Genomic DNA, 14126 nt, shown 5'->3' on the forward strand with positions numbered 1-14126 from the left:
GAAAACTAATTACACATCAAGGGTCCAAAATGAAGAATACCTTGAATCGGGTGTTAAAATTATCCCCTACTTGAATTAGACTTCTTCCTCGAAGTCCGCTACCGCAAATAACTCTAGGTAATTCCCTTTCATCTTGTCCTCATGCTCCCACATCTACTATGAACCCTTTCGGTGCTGCCACTGCACCTTCACAAGATCCATCACCTTGTTTCACATGGTCTTCGTCCTCCTGTCAAGGATCACCATTGGCCTCTCTATATAATTCAGGTGGTCATCCACTTGAATGTCCTTCAATGGAACCACTGCGGAATCATCAACCAAACATTTTCGCAACTAAGAGACATGAAAAATGTTATGGATCTGACAGAGCTTCGATGGCAGATCCAAACGATACGCAACCCTACCCACCCGGGATAATACCCTGAAAGGACCAATATACATGGGGCCCAGCTTGCCACGCTTCCTGAATCTGATGACACCTTTCTAAGGTGACACTTTCAGGAGCACCGTGTACCCAACCTGGAACTCCAAGTCTGATCGACGTCTATCTGTGTAACTCTTTTGTCGGCTATGTGTTGTTTGAAGTCTGTTGCGAACTTGATGAATCAAATCCTTTTGTGTATTCCTACATTGCCATACCTATCGAAAAAGAAAACCACAATCTGGAACCTTATGAAAATCACATGTCTACTCTCTCTTTCCTCTGAACGCGGAAAGTTGGAAGTACACAACCCATGTTAATGATAGTGACATCCCAATCCGTCTACCAATCACTCAGCCTTGGCTTCAATACTCGAACCGATCATCATAATCGCTTCCTCTTTGAGTCTCACGACTCAACTGACACTACCTTGAGCAAGGCCCTCCAAACCTCGAACCGATCATCACAATCGATTTCTCCTGTAGGGAAGCTCATAGGGAGGCATACTAATCTTGGAATGATGGATGTTGTTGTAGGAAAACTCCACCAAAGGAAGGTAGGAGTCTCAGCTCCCACCAAAATCATGCAAGCTCTCATCATATCCTAGAGAATCTAAATAGTCCTCTCACTTTGGCCATCTGTCTGCGGATGATATACAGTACTGAAATGCAGTCTGGTACCCAAATCCTCATGGAACCTCTTCCAAAACATGTAAGTAAACCAAACGTCTCAATTTGAGACTGTTGAAATAAGCACCCCGTGACGAGCCACAACCTCTCAAATACAGATGTCGACCAATTTCTCGGCCGAGGAGCTCTCCCAAATAGCGAGGAAATGGGCACTCTTGGTCAAACGATCCATAATAACCTAAATAACGTCAAGTCCCTTGGCCGTCCTTGGTAACTTGGTGATAAAATCCATGGTTATCTGCTCCTATTTCCATACGAGTACCTTTACCGTGTGGTCTCTGATGCTCGGTCTTGACCTTCCGACAGGTTAAACTCAAAACCTACCACACCGAGTCAAGAACTCACGCCTATCAGTAACAAAAGCAATAATCTGATATCTGATATTCTCCTTCTTCCACTTCTCCCTTTTGTATTCATAAAACTTTCAATTTATCATATTAACAATACTAATACTTAGACAAATTTTCATGGTAAAGATAACAATTAAATTTTTTTTTATAAATGGATTTATTTAAGTCATATTATCTAAAATGAGGTAAATTTATAAAGATAGCTAAGAGTGTAAGAAGTCAAATGGATTGTCAAGAACCCAAATGTGTATTTAAATACTTATAACCTACTATTGTTTTCTAATATTCAAAACTTTAAGATTTTGTTATTTTAACAATATAGTTTTTATAATCATGTAATACATCAATAACTATTAATTATTTTATTAAAAAAATGTAGGTATGTCTCAACGTGAAGACTGAACATAATACCATATAAATGCTACCCAATTTGACTTGAAACAGTTTCAACATGGTTCACAACTCCGATTGATTTAATTTAAAGAAAATTAGAATACGAGGATACCACAATAGGATTTGTGGCGCAATGGTAGCGCGTCTGACTCCAGATCAGAAGGTTGCGTGTTCGATTCACGTCAGGTTCACATTTTTTTATTTTTAATTCGGAGTAGTTGGGCCAATTTTTTAGTTATATGTTTGATTTTGAAAGTAATTGGACATTTGGACCCATCTTATACTAGTCTACTAAACAAACTCTTTAGTCACTTCAATTGTTTTTAGAGCACAAAATTTACATGACCCTTTTCATTCTTATATATGAAGATGATAAGATTTGACATTTTTTGAATGTAAATATTGAAAACAAAAAAAATAACATTTTTCCTGTAGTCTTGGAATTATTCAGAAATTGAATAAATAATTTTTCCAAGGATATTATTTTCATATCCATGTATGTAATATAATGATTTCTAACATTAATTAAAATATTTCTTCTTATTAAAAATTCATTCAAATATGGAAATTTCATATATATTAATTTGCAAATATGGTTTTGTTAGTGTAAGTTAATGTTCATTAGGCTTCTTTATGTCCAGACCAAAGAGAGAAAGCAGTATAGCATTACAATTTTTCCAGCATATATACAAGAAGTAAAATCTTTTTGAAAATAAAGATCTCGCCTTCAATTATAGAAGAGTTTAATATTTATATTTTTCCTTTCAAGGAAATTTTGATATAACAGTTTTGGTCATTCATAAGTTGCCATTTTGACAGTTTTCATGATTTATAATTTTAAAGTGAAAATGTTGGTATTTTATAAGTTGCCATTTTGTTCTCTTACTATATATATATATATATATATATATATATATATATATATATATATATATATATATATATATATATATATATATATATATATGGAGTAGGGTAAAAAATGGGGTAGAAAATGGAATAGGATTGGAGATGAAACACTGTTTACTCTATTTTTTACTCCATTTAGGGGGGGGGGGGGGGGGGGGGGGAATGGAGATGGGTTGGAGATGGTCTAACAATATCTCCTTCCTCTCATTCCTTGCAATCTTAGCAGCCCTGCAACTGTCCGCAGCCGTCGAGTACACCATCACCAACAAAGCAACAGCCACCCCCGACGGTGTTAAGTTCAATAACGAATTTGGGGCAGAATACACCACTAAAACTCTTAGCTCCACCACAAGCTTCACATGGAGCATATTCCAACAAAACACAGATGCTGACAGAAAGAATGTTGCTCTTGTAAGCATGTTCATCGACGACATGGAAGGTATTGCCTACACTTATGGCAATGAGATCCATGTCAGCGCAAATTTAATCGAGGGGATTTCCGGTGATGACAAGACTGGGTTTGATGGAGTTCTTTATCACAAGATGGCACACGTATGGTAATGGTTTGGAAATGGTCAAGCTAAGGTAGAATTGATAGAGGGAATTGCGGACTACGTGAGGTTGAAGGCTGGGTATATACCAAGCCATTGGGTTCAGCCAGGACAAGGCGACCGATGGGACCACGGCTACGATGTGACAGCTCGATTCCTAGAGTATTGTAATGGTCTTAGAGATGGGTTTGTGGCTAAACTTAATAAGAAGATGAGGGATGGCTATAACGATGGTTATTTCGTGGACTTGCTAGGGAAGACGGTTGATCAACTGTGGGCTGAATACAAAGCTTAAGGGTGCAAGTGTGCAACTACAAGCATTTGGAGCATCATTATATATAAACTAATTATCAAACTTCTATCCTATATATGCGTTGTATTCTAACAACGATAATATATGGTAAAACTATTCGATGCATACAAAATTTAAATAAAAATATAGGATATTATTCCTTACATATATGTTTACATTCTGTTATGTTGGTGATTTTAGTGTTATCATGTCATTTTATGTAACTGGAACTAACATGTGAGCTAAGTGACTTCTTAGTTTGTACTCTAATATATGTACGGGTTGGTATGGAGTGCACACATGTATAGATCGAATTAGAAACCGGTTCGATGACTAGTCGGGGGTCCGAGGGCAGCGCCCTTGTGTAGCACCTGGTTCCTGGTATGTAAGATTTATCTGGGTATTTTGTATTTTGGCCTTGGACTCGGCGAGTTGGAGTCCCGACTCGCCGAGTAGAGACGAGACTTGGGACGCGGTTAAGTTGGCGACTCGGCGAGTCCACGCTGTCTGATGAAACCCTAATTTCCAAGGGTTTGCACCCTATTTAAACAACTATTTGCACCCCAACTCCGCCCCATTCGCCCTCAGAGCCCTAACCCTCGTTCAAAGCTTTGTTCCTTGAGAGTTTGAAGCATTCCTAGTGTGTTTTGAAGTTTTGGAGAAGGGAGAAGAGTGGATCAAGAAGAAGAGGAGGAGGTCAGCCATCTTTGAGCAATCTCAGAGTTTCCCTTGAGGTAAAACTCGATTTCCCCCTCTGTTTTCATGCTTATTGTTCCTTATAACTCCATTAAAGCCCTTTTGATCCATTTCCAAGCTTATGTATGCTTGTGGACTCGTAATAAGCTGGGTAACTCCTAGATCTAGGTGATATCGAGCTCCAGGAGCTTGGATCTACTGCCTTTATGGACCCATGTTGCATGTACACCCTATATCTACCCTTTTTGGTGCATTTTGAGCCCTAAAACTCCCCATTAGTGAGTATCTACACGTAAAGTTGGAAACTTTACGTGTTATTCATGCTCTAGGAACCCAGATCTGTGGATAGCATAAGCTGGATTCATGCAAAATCGACCATATAGAGACTGCATGGTAGCGACTCGGCGAGTCTGCTCGCGAGTCTCCGAGTTTGTCCCCTTTTCGTTGTGTCGAGTAGAGTAGTGAGTCACGGGGTGTGACTCAGTGAGTTGGAAGCCGAACTCATCCATGAAGGAACTCGGCGAGTCAATGCCCTGACTCGGCGAGTTCAAGGCAATCTCCTTGGATCAAGATCAAACTCGGCGAGTCGCAGCATAAGTGTTCATCAGATGAAGATGAACTCGACGAGTTGTTCATACAACTCGGCAAGTAAGATGAAGGCCTTGAACATCAGTTTAGAAGGAGAACTCGTCGAGTCAACGCCTAAATCGACGAGTAGAGACGAGATCCAGGTCAGTCGATTGGACAGGGACTCAGCGAGTTGGCGAGCCAACTCGGAGAGTCGGGTCAACTGAAAGTTGACTCTGACTTTGACTTAGGGCATGATCAGGGGTAAAATGGTCATTTTACCCAAAGGACAGTTAGCAGTGTTTGATTGAGTATGTTGTGGGAATTACAGCTGGAGAATTTCCGGAGCAGCAGCAGCAGCAGTAGGCAGTCAGTTCCCGATCAAATCAGCAGCTACTTTGAGGTGAGTTACCTTCCAGTAGCGGTGGGTCTACAGCCACATTGCCGGCCCACCAGTAGGAGTTGTATGTAGATGATTGTCTCTGTGATATTCATCTAGGGATTACTACTACCTGTGTTATGTTTATGTGCTAGTATGATATGATGCTATGTGCTAGTGACAGTAGGGGGAGATAGTCCCCGAGATATCCAGTCGGTAGGGCCGAAGGGGTAGTCATACCCAGCCATATTAGATAGATTCCGATATTGTGATACATGTTATGTGGTAGTAGAAGAGGGGAGAACTAGTTCCCCAGCATCCGGTCGAGAGGACCGAAGGGGAGGCCAGCACCCAGATATGCTAGGCAGTATCCAGTCGAGAGGACCGAAGGGGAGGCCAGCACCCAGGTATGCTAGGCAACGTCCGGTCGAGAGGACCAAAGGGGTAGGTCGGGCACCCAGATATGCCTTACAATATATGTATGTTATGTGATTATATGGTATGTGGTACAGTGGGCGAACTCACTAAGCTTTGTGCTTACAGTTTACAGTTTTGGTTTCAGGTACCTCTTCATCAAAGGGGAAGGAGCTGGCGCGGTAGCGGCACATCATGCACACACACTGGTTTCCACATTTACGAGATTTCTCTTGGATTTATACTCTGATATTTCGATTGGATTGTATGATTTGGCTTTTAGACATGATTTACGTTGTGATGTGGTTTGATCAAACAATGTTTTAATTATTAATGTTTTCTAAAGTAATGTTTTAAAAACGAAATTTTTGGACGTGAAAATTGGGTCGTTACACCTTGGGTCTGAGGTTTCCAAAGGGGCAGCGCCCCTTTGGTGGGGTCTAGAGGCAGCACCCCTAGTGGGGTCAAAGGGGCAGAGCCCCTGGCTGGGGTCCCGTTGCCAAGTCAGCGGACGGGGTCGAGGGGCAGCGCCCCAAAACCTCACCGAAATTTACATATGGGAACATAGTGAAAATTTCAATTTCTTGAGGGTGATTATGGTAAAACTAACGAAACTCCTTAGTTTTGGTAACCCTAAATCTTCATTAAATCTGGATTATCCTGACTTGCTTCCAAAGCAACTAATGACGATCTAACCCTAATAAAACCCTAATCTCGTTTAATATATAAACGGCTCTTCAATCTCAGAAGAGGGTGACCAATTTTAGCTCTCATTTTCATTAGACTCTTACAAAATCTCTCTAGAAAATGGGCTTACGATTTCTATGCCTAGAATCGTAAGTGTCCACTTGGATTATCTTATGCTGAATTTTTTGAAATTTAGGCATAAGGTAGAAATATCAGTTTGGAAAATGCTTTCACGATCCAAGTTGGTATCCAGATCTCCACCATAAACCCTATAGTTTTCTTACATGTTATGCATTTGAATTTAATATGATCATAAGATTATTCACTTACCAACGATGACTTATTCCATAAGTCATAAACGGTTTGCCTTTAAGTATATATTTGAAAACTTAATACAAAAGAGAGTCGTACCAGTTTTTTCACAACATGAAATGATCTTTTTTTTTTTGGACTGCATCAAGATTAAAGTTTGTACATTCAAATCAACTTAATGTTTAAATCTAAATTGATTGTTTAAGGCCCAATTGCTTGTTGTACCCATGCGTGAGTGTGTGAGTGGTCATGTTTGTTTTTTTTTAAGTGAGGGATGGGTATACATAATAACACCCAAATAGAAAATGATTTTGCAAAAAGTTTAATTGTTTTATGCAAAGTTACTTTTCTATGAAATTATGAAGAATATATGACCATTAATAACATAATTGTGTATAATCACCTTTACGAAACATGTGATCTATATGATAATTTAATATACGTCATTAATCTCGTACTCTATTCATTGATTGGAATGGATGCTTTGATGATGTTGTAAATGTGGCTTTGGATGTACATGTGATTATGGGAGTCACAATTTGATTCGATTCAAGAAAAAGTTATAATTTCTTACATCGAAGATTTGGGTGAACCAGCCTGATTTGGATAGTAACAAGGTTGTCAAGATCGAGATCCTAGGTTAGATTGTTTTTGGGTTTGGAAGATCGGGATCGGGATCCTAAGATCCCACAAAATAAAACATAATTTTAATTTATACTTTTTAAACATGAAAAATATTTCAAACATTTAATTTTTCGTTCAAAAGTAATAAAAACTTCAAAATATTAGTCATAAGCCACAACAAAAAATTATTAACGGTAAATTAGTAAATGGTAAAAGCTATTAGGTGGTAAAAATAATCTTCATTTGCAAAAAAATAAATAAATAAATAAATAAAAATAAAAAATCAAGGGAATGTAGGATCGGATCGGATCGGATCTCGATCCTATGATCCTACTTACGATCTTACAATCCTACCTGCGATCCTACCCCAAATACGATCCGTTTACGATCTGGATTGTTTTTCATACCTAGGATCGTAGGATCGATCCTACGATCAGGATCGTGATTTTGACAACCATTAATAGTAGAGTTAACTCTCTAAGGTAGCGTTTGGTAGATGGTACTGGACTGGATAGAACAGAACAAAAAAATTTAAGGTGTTGTTTGGTATACATGGAACAAAGACTAGATGGAAGAAAGACTAAATTTCTTATTTTGAGTCTCATCCAAAAAGATGGAACTAGATGGAACAAAAACTTTTTTACAAAAATACCTTCAATTACTTTCACGCACTCTTCTCATTTTTTCTCTTGTGTCTGGTGTCGCTCTCCACTTCTTCACTAAAACTCAAAGCTGTAAAAGCATACCGATTCCATTTGTTTAGGTTTTTTGAACAACTAAAGAAGGTGTCAACATAATTAACACAAAATTGAAGGCACACACAAGTTCCATCAAATAATACTTCAGCTTAAAAAACCTAGAAGAATTACTCACACAATAAGAAGCAAGAAGTAGTCGATCAATAATAAGACAAAAAAAAATGCTGAGTAAGAGATTTTTGAATTAGAAGAAGCTTTCTTTCTTTTCTTAATAGTAACAAGCAAGCAGGATCATATTATATGTTACAACTTGACTCTCACTCTCTTACTCTCTTACCTACAACCATATACAAAGTAAAAGTAAAAATGGTAAACTCCCATTTATATAAAAAAAAAATCTATCCAATTATAGCATTATTATTAGTATTATTATTATAGTTTAATTTCATCAACCAAAGCTTCCAGAATGTTCCCCTGAAAAGCCACTACCATACGAAGCCGATCCAGTTTGTACACTACCAGTAGCATATGACACAGCGCTTCCACTTTGGGCCCCACCAACTCCAACACCAACTCGTGATTTTCTCATTTGTCTTATCTTAAATGCATCTTTAGGCGCTTGTACTTGACTTTGAACCAACGTATTACTCTCATCCTCGTCTTGTCCTACACACATTAAAGAAAAAAAAAATCACAAATTACAAATTTGGTCCCTCGGTATATCTGATTTTTGCAATTTTGTCCCATAACGTTACAAAAACAACAAATGAGGACCAAAATTTGCAAGAGAAAACTTTTTGGGACCAAAGTTGAAAAAATCAGAAATATTCAAGGACCGAAAATGATAAAAAAAAGGAAGAAGCTATATACTGTCAGCATCTTTTCTCTTTCCATGTTGTCTGTCTCTTGGTTTAAATTTGTTGACATCAATGGAGGCAGGTTGTTCCATAATTGGTAGATTGCTTTGTAAACATATTGATAGAACATAGTCAACATCAGGAACCGGACCTAAAGTCAAAACCAATATAAGTAATTTTAATAAATTATAGAGTAAATTACACTTTTGGTCCCTGGATATAGTTGATTCTTGCAATTTTGGTCCTTATTCAAGTTTTTTGTAACGTTTTTTCATTAATGGCTATAATCAGAAGCCAAAAATAGTTGGAACAAGGACCAAAAAACGTTTCAAGAGCCTCAAATAAGGACCAAAATTGCAAGAGAACATTTGTGGGGACCAAAAGCGTAACTTATTCTAAATTATAAATCCTTAAAAAAAGATGAATAAGAATTAACACTAGTTTCGGATTTTACCCTCGACAACAGGAGGCAAACTTGCTATAAATGCTGACAAGGCAGGGGGGAGGGGTTTTGGGATGACAATAGGGACACTTGGCGCCCCTCCAGTGGCTAACACACTAGAACTAAGCAATGTGGTAGATATAGAAGGAAGAACAGGAGTGCTTATACTTACACCTGTGGGAAGATTATAAATATAATAAATAACACCCTACTTTATAACTTTTTTCCTTAATATAGATTTTGATTGTCCCTTGTTAAAAATGTAAAATATTTTTGTATTTTTAAATTTTTTTATTCATATAGTTAGTTGCATACCAGGCTTTTGTTTAGTAGGATCATATACCACCATTCTTGAAGTATCTGGATAAATAACTTTAGAAGATACATTCAATAAAATTTGTCCTCCTGAATTTTTATCTGCATTAACAAGACTTGATTTCTCAACTTTCTTGTTTCCATTACTTGAAAGCCACTGAAAAGAATCGAAAACTCTCACAAATTTATAAACTTTATATCTAACAATTATATTAAAGATTAAAAAAAATAATAATAAAAGAAAATCATACATCTTGGCGAGATAAATGATCGAGTTCTTTTGAAGAGCAAGGCCATAAATCCATAAAACTGTATCTTGATACAACATCTTGTAAAGAATTCTCTAAAGCTAATGATGCCCCATTTTCACCTGTTCTAGCAAGAGCTTCTTTCCTTCTTTGCTCCACCTTTTTATAAAATAAATTTACAATGGGACCCACATTTTCATTTTGTATGAATATTATAAAACTATATTACCTTCAACATGCTAACGAGATCTCCATATGTCTGCTCAAACTGAGAAAACCTCTTCCAAACCTAGAACAAAATCAATTAATTTTATACATGTAGCTAGAAACTATAATAAAGAACTAGGAATTGAAAAAAAAAATATAATTAAACAATTCTATTTTATAGTATTTTATATATATACCTCGATAGACTCTTCAGGTGGAAGCGAGCTCAATGCACGTTCAAATAAAGCCCTAATGTTTCTATCATCATTTAAGCGAGACAAAAAATCTGCATATCTACAAATATGGAAGAAAAAAAAGTAAGAAGATTTATAAATATTACACAAATGGCATAAAGATTTATAACTATTGCATACTTACTCAAGAATGTATCCAGGCTCATGCATGTATCTTTTCAACCCTGCTTCAAACACATTATGTGCAATCTGTAAATTAAGAGTAAGATAAACTTATCAACACAATTGAGATAAACCTAGAAACACACTAGCTTTAAACAAAATTACCTTTGCGTCCTTGTCCATACAAAATGCCATTGTTGCATAAGCAACATAAACATGGTAAGTACAATTTGGAGATTTTCTTGCATCCATAAAATGCTTGCGAGCTGCTTCAACACCTTCTGTTCTTCTCAAGAATCTAATAAACTGCATGTAAACATATAATTATACATATTTATAACCCATTAAAAAAAATATTAATAATAAACAAAATCAATTTACTTTCTTAAAATATATGATCATACTTGTATATGTGATAATGCAGTTGCATTGGCATCATCTCCTAAAAGGCTTTCGTATACTTTTTTTGCAGCCTAAAAGTCAATGAAAGTCAATGAAGTTAGATACATGGATATGAACAAAAGAATACACAAGCTATCAGGAAACATTCCATTTTTAAAATACCTGAATTGCCCCTCGGGACTCCTCAAGCTCAGCATAAGCATACCTTAGCATCGCACAATCTAAAAAAACAATGGATTTTGGATAATTTACATAAAAGATATATAATATAGTTGTACATTTAAATGAAGAAGATAAATTAATTAAAATTACCAGGAAGAGCTTTTAAAGAACGTTGATATACTTTGATAGCAGAGTCTATTGATCCACTTTTTGCATGCCATGTGGCATAATCAAACCATATATCAGGGTAATGATATAGATACATGAGGCACTGCAAATTGATGCATATTATAACCTAATAATTGTAGTTTAAATGTTTAATGCTAATAATATTAAAAATAATTAACTTAATATACCTGCTCATAAGTAAATGATATGCGCTTGTTAGCAGACACACTGTCTATCCTTTGAGGATTCTCCCTGATTACACATAAGTCATGTTAATATTATTAGCATACAAATTATATAAAACATTTTCTTTTCTTACTTTTCGAATGCTAAGAATCTTTTCCATGCTGTCCATTGCAATTCTTCCTGTATCAGATGAAGGAAATAGTCAGCTTTATACAATGATTCAAAATCATAAATCATTAATCATATAAAGAATAAAGATAAAAAAAGAAAAAAGAGATATGAAATTGCCTTAAGAGAACCAGAAGGTGGAACAGCAACCAAATTCCAATCAATCTCATCAACATACTTCTTTCTCTCTCTATAAACAGCCCTTGCACTATTATATTTTGGTTGATACTCAGATACCAATCCTTTCGCCTATATAATATAATATCATTAGCCAAGATATATATATTTTTTATAACAAAAAATCATATATCAAGAAAGTTACCAGAGCACGGCTAACTGAATTTTCAAAATTCTCATAGTCTCTCCAATGTTGTTCAACATGATGAGTAGGAGTCACAATAGCTTTTTGGTATACTTTTCTTACAGCAATCATTCTTTGTGATTCTTCTTGTGGATTTTGAGCCTACACCATAGACAATTAAGTGAAATAATGATGAAAAAATTAAAAAGTTTTTATTTTTCTTGTGTAAACAAGAATAGTTACTAACCGGTAAAGATTTCAAGAAGTTAATATATTCAGTCCACACAGGCCCAGAAGCAATATCAGATCCTGATCATGAAGAAATAAACAAACATTAACAAAAAGAAAGAAAGAAAGAAAGAAAGAAAGAAAGAAAGCCAATTAAGTAAACAATAGTAGAATGAAAGCATGAATCATACCAACATAACTCAACATAAAGTCAAAAGCTTTCCTAGTTTCCTCTTGACCCTCTAACCCCTTTTTCTCATTGGCTTTTCTGATGAAATTTATATAGCAACGCCTGCAAGATAGATTATTGAAAGTTTGTAACATAATCCATATTGGCAACATTGAATGGTGAAAGTAAAATTATAGAGAAAACTCATACCAAAGAGGTATCTGCAAGCAATTCAATAGGCATCTGCTGAATATCTGTTTTGTTGCATCATCATTATTGACAGCTATATGTGCTTCTACATATTGCTTCCAATATTTTGCCTAAGAAGCAACACACAATCAAACAGTTGATCTTTTAATACGAAACCCTAATATGAAAATTGAGGCGATTGCATTACAATCTGAACACCCTTAAATTTCTGGATATAATTGCTTATCACTTCTTACAAGATTTGACGTGGTTACTTGTTGTAAGTTAAGAAATTCATATGATTGTTTTTAAGAAAAGAGTAATCATGAACTTACCGCTGTGGGAAACGTGGCCAATAGCTGCTCATAGATAGGCACTGCCTCCGATATTGGCAACCGCTGATAAATAACAAAGGGGAACTCATGAGATTAAAAACAAAAACAAGATAGTGACTTTATAATTTCATGCAAATTTTCATGTGTCTTACCAATGCTTCGTTCGCAAGTGCTTCTGCAGATTCAACACTGTATTTGTCTTCCATAAACCCGGTTAAAAAGCCGCGATGAAGTAATTATGTGTATATAACTATATGTGCGTCTTGATAATCAAGAAAACTGCCCAATAGGTGGTGCTTGGAGAATTGGAATTGAATCACTAGAAACTGCCCAATAGGTGGTGCTTGGAGAATTGGAATTGAATCACTAGGGTTTAGAGGAAGAGACACCCTGCACACTAATTTAATCAAGAATGTGATGGTTTTCAGTGATTGTCGAGCTTAAATTGAATCCATGAAGTTAAGAATCAATGTAGGTAAACGTTTGACACTTGAAAAGTATGTGGGCCGATAAAAGGAAGGTTGTGATGGTGCATCCGCCGTGTTGCGGCGGCGGAAAAGAGGAGCCAAGGTAGCGAGTTTTATCGTCTTTTGATTAAGGAAGTTCATGGTATTCTATTTTTGTTTTATTAAAGTTTTTTTTTTTTTCTTAATTTTTTTTTTCGTGTGTGTGTGTGGGGAGTAAGGAGAGACTTTAATTATAATTACATTAGTTTATAACATATGTAACCACGTGTTAAAAAATTAATTAAAATTTCATAATAAAAATTTATAATTATTAATTAAAAAATATATTAAATTTTTAAAGTTATTATAACTTCAAATTTAACATATAATTAGAAAATATAAATTTAAATTTTGAAATTAGTTGTGTAATATATCTACATGACATATGATATAATATTGACACTTGACAAAAGGAAATTAAAACTATTCATGGGCTACCCAACGACCTCACGTTGCATCAGTTTTGTAGTAATCATAGCTCGGGATGGCCTTGGGAATGGGGAGTTCGGTTCCCTAATACCCAACTCCAAGGTTTTCCTAATCTCGAAATAAATAAAGATGATGGGGTTTATTGGCGGGACTTGGAGGGAAAGAGTGTTGAGTTTTCCCCTACTCAAGTGTGGAAGGATATCAGGATAGTTAGCCCGGTCGTTCCTTGGTGTAAGGTGGTTTGGTTTAAGCTCAACATTCCAAGCCATGCTTTCATTCTTTGGCTAGCCATTCATGATAGATTGATGACACAGGAACGAATGCAAATATGACAAAACGCGACGAACCTCAAGTGTATGTTTTGTAAGATGGTGCCTAACTCGACGACCCATTTATTCTTTGAATGTTAGTTTTTGCATGAGGCCTGGACTAAAGTATGTGATATGTGTAATATCTAATTCCCGGATTTCAGGTTG

At 36.0% G+C, this 14126-nt stretch overlaps 1 protein-coding gene, 1 non-coding gene and 1 pseudogene across 3 annotated transcripts; 2 read left to right on the plus strand and 1 right to left on the minus strand.

Annotated features, from left to right (window-relative positions):
• Positions 1–1972: 1972 nt before the first annotated feature.
• Positions 1973–2044, plus strand: TRNAW-CCA (transfer RNA tryptophan (anticodon CCA)). The gene has a single exon. It is a non-coding gene; the product is annotated as a tRNA-Trp (tRNA).
• An 886-nt stretch (positions 2045–2930) lies between these two features.
• LOC145076429 (uncharacterized) lies at positions 2931–3773 on the plus strand (annotated as a pseudogene).
• A 4445-nt stretch (positions 3774–8218) lies between these two features.
• CSTF77 (Tetratricopeptide repeat (TPR)-like superfamily protein) lies at positions 8219–13180 on the minus strand. 2 transcript variants are annotated; one of them, XM_079019885.1, is made up of 22 exons: positions 13053–13180; positions 12868–13005; positions 12716–12778; positions 12402–12511; positions 12214–12314; positions 12042–12103; positions 11816–11956; positions 11614–11742; positions 11459–11505; positions 11328–11391; positions 11122–11242; positions 10972–11030; positions 10812–10880; positions 10573–10713; positions 10430–10494; positions 10249–10345; positions 10074–10133; positions 9848–10003; positions 9597–9753; positions 9294–9455; positions 8853–8990; positions 8219–8648 (listed from the first exon to the last, which is right to left on the minus strand). In XM_079019885.1, the coding sequence occupies exons 2-22, from the start codon at positions 12919–12921 to the stop codon at positions 8431–8433; spliced, it is 2214 nt and encodes a 737-aa protein (XP_078876011.1). In that variant the 5' UTR covers positions 12922–13005; positions 13053–13180; the 3' UTR covers positions 8219–8430. The 2 variants fall into 2 exon arrangements, with proteins under 2 accessions (XP_078876011.1, XP_078876010.1); XM_079019884.1 differs by having other exon boundaries at positions 12868–13053.
• Between the last annotated feature and the right edge of the window lie 946 nt (positions 13181–14126).

This window comes from Lactuca serriola, chromosome 9, assembly GCF_051521515.1.
Source record: "Lactuca serriola cultivar US96UC23 chromosome 9, Lser_US96UC23_V15, whole genome shotgun sequence".
Lineage (NCBI taxonomy): Eukaryota > Viridiplantae > Streptophyta > Magnoliopsida > Asterales > Asteraceae > Lactuca > Lactuca serriola.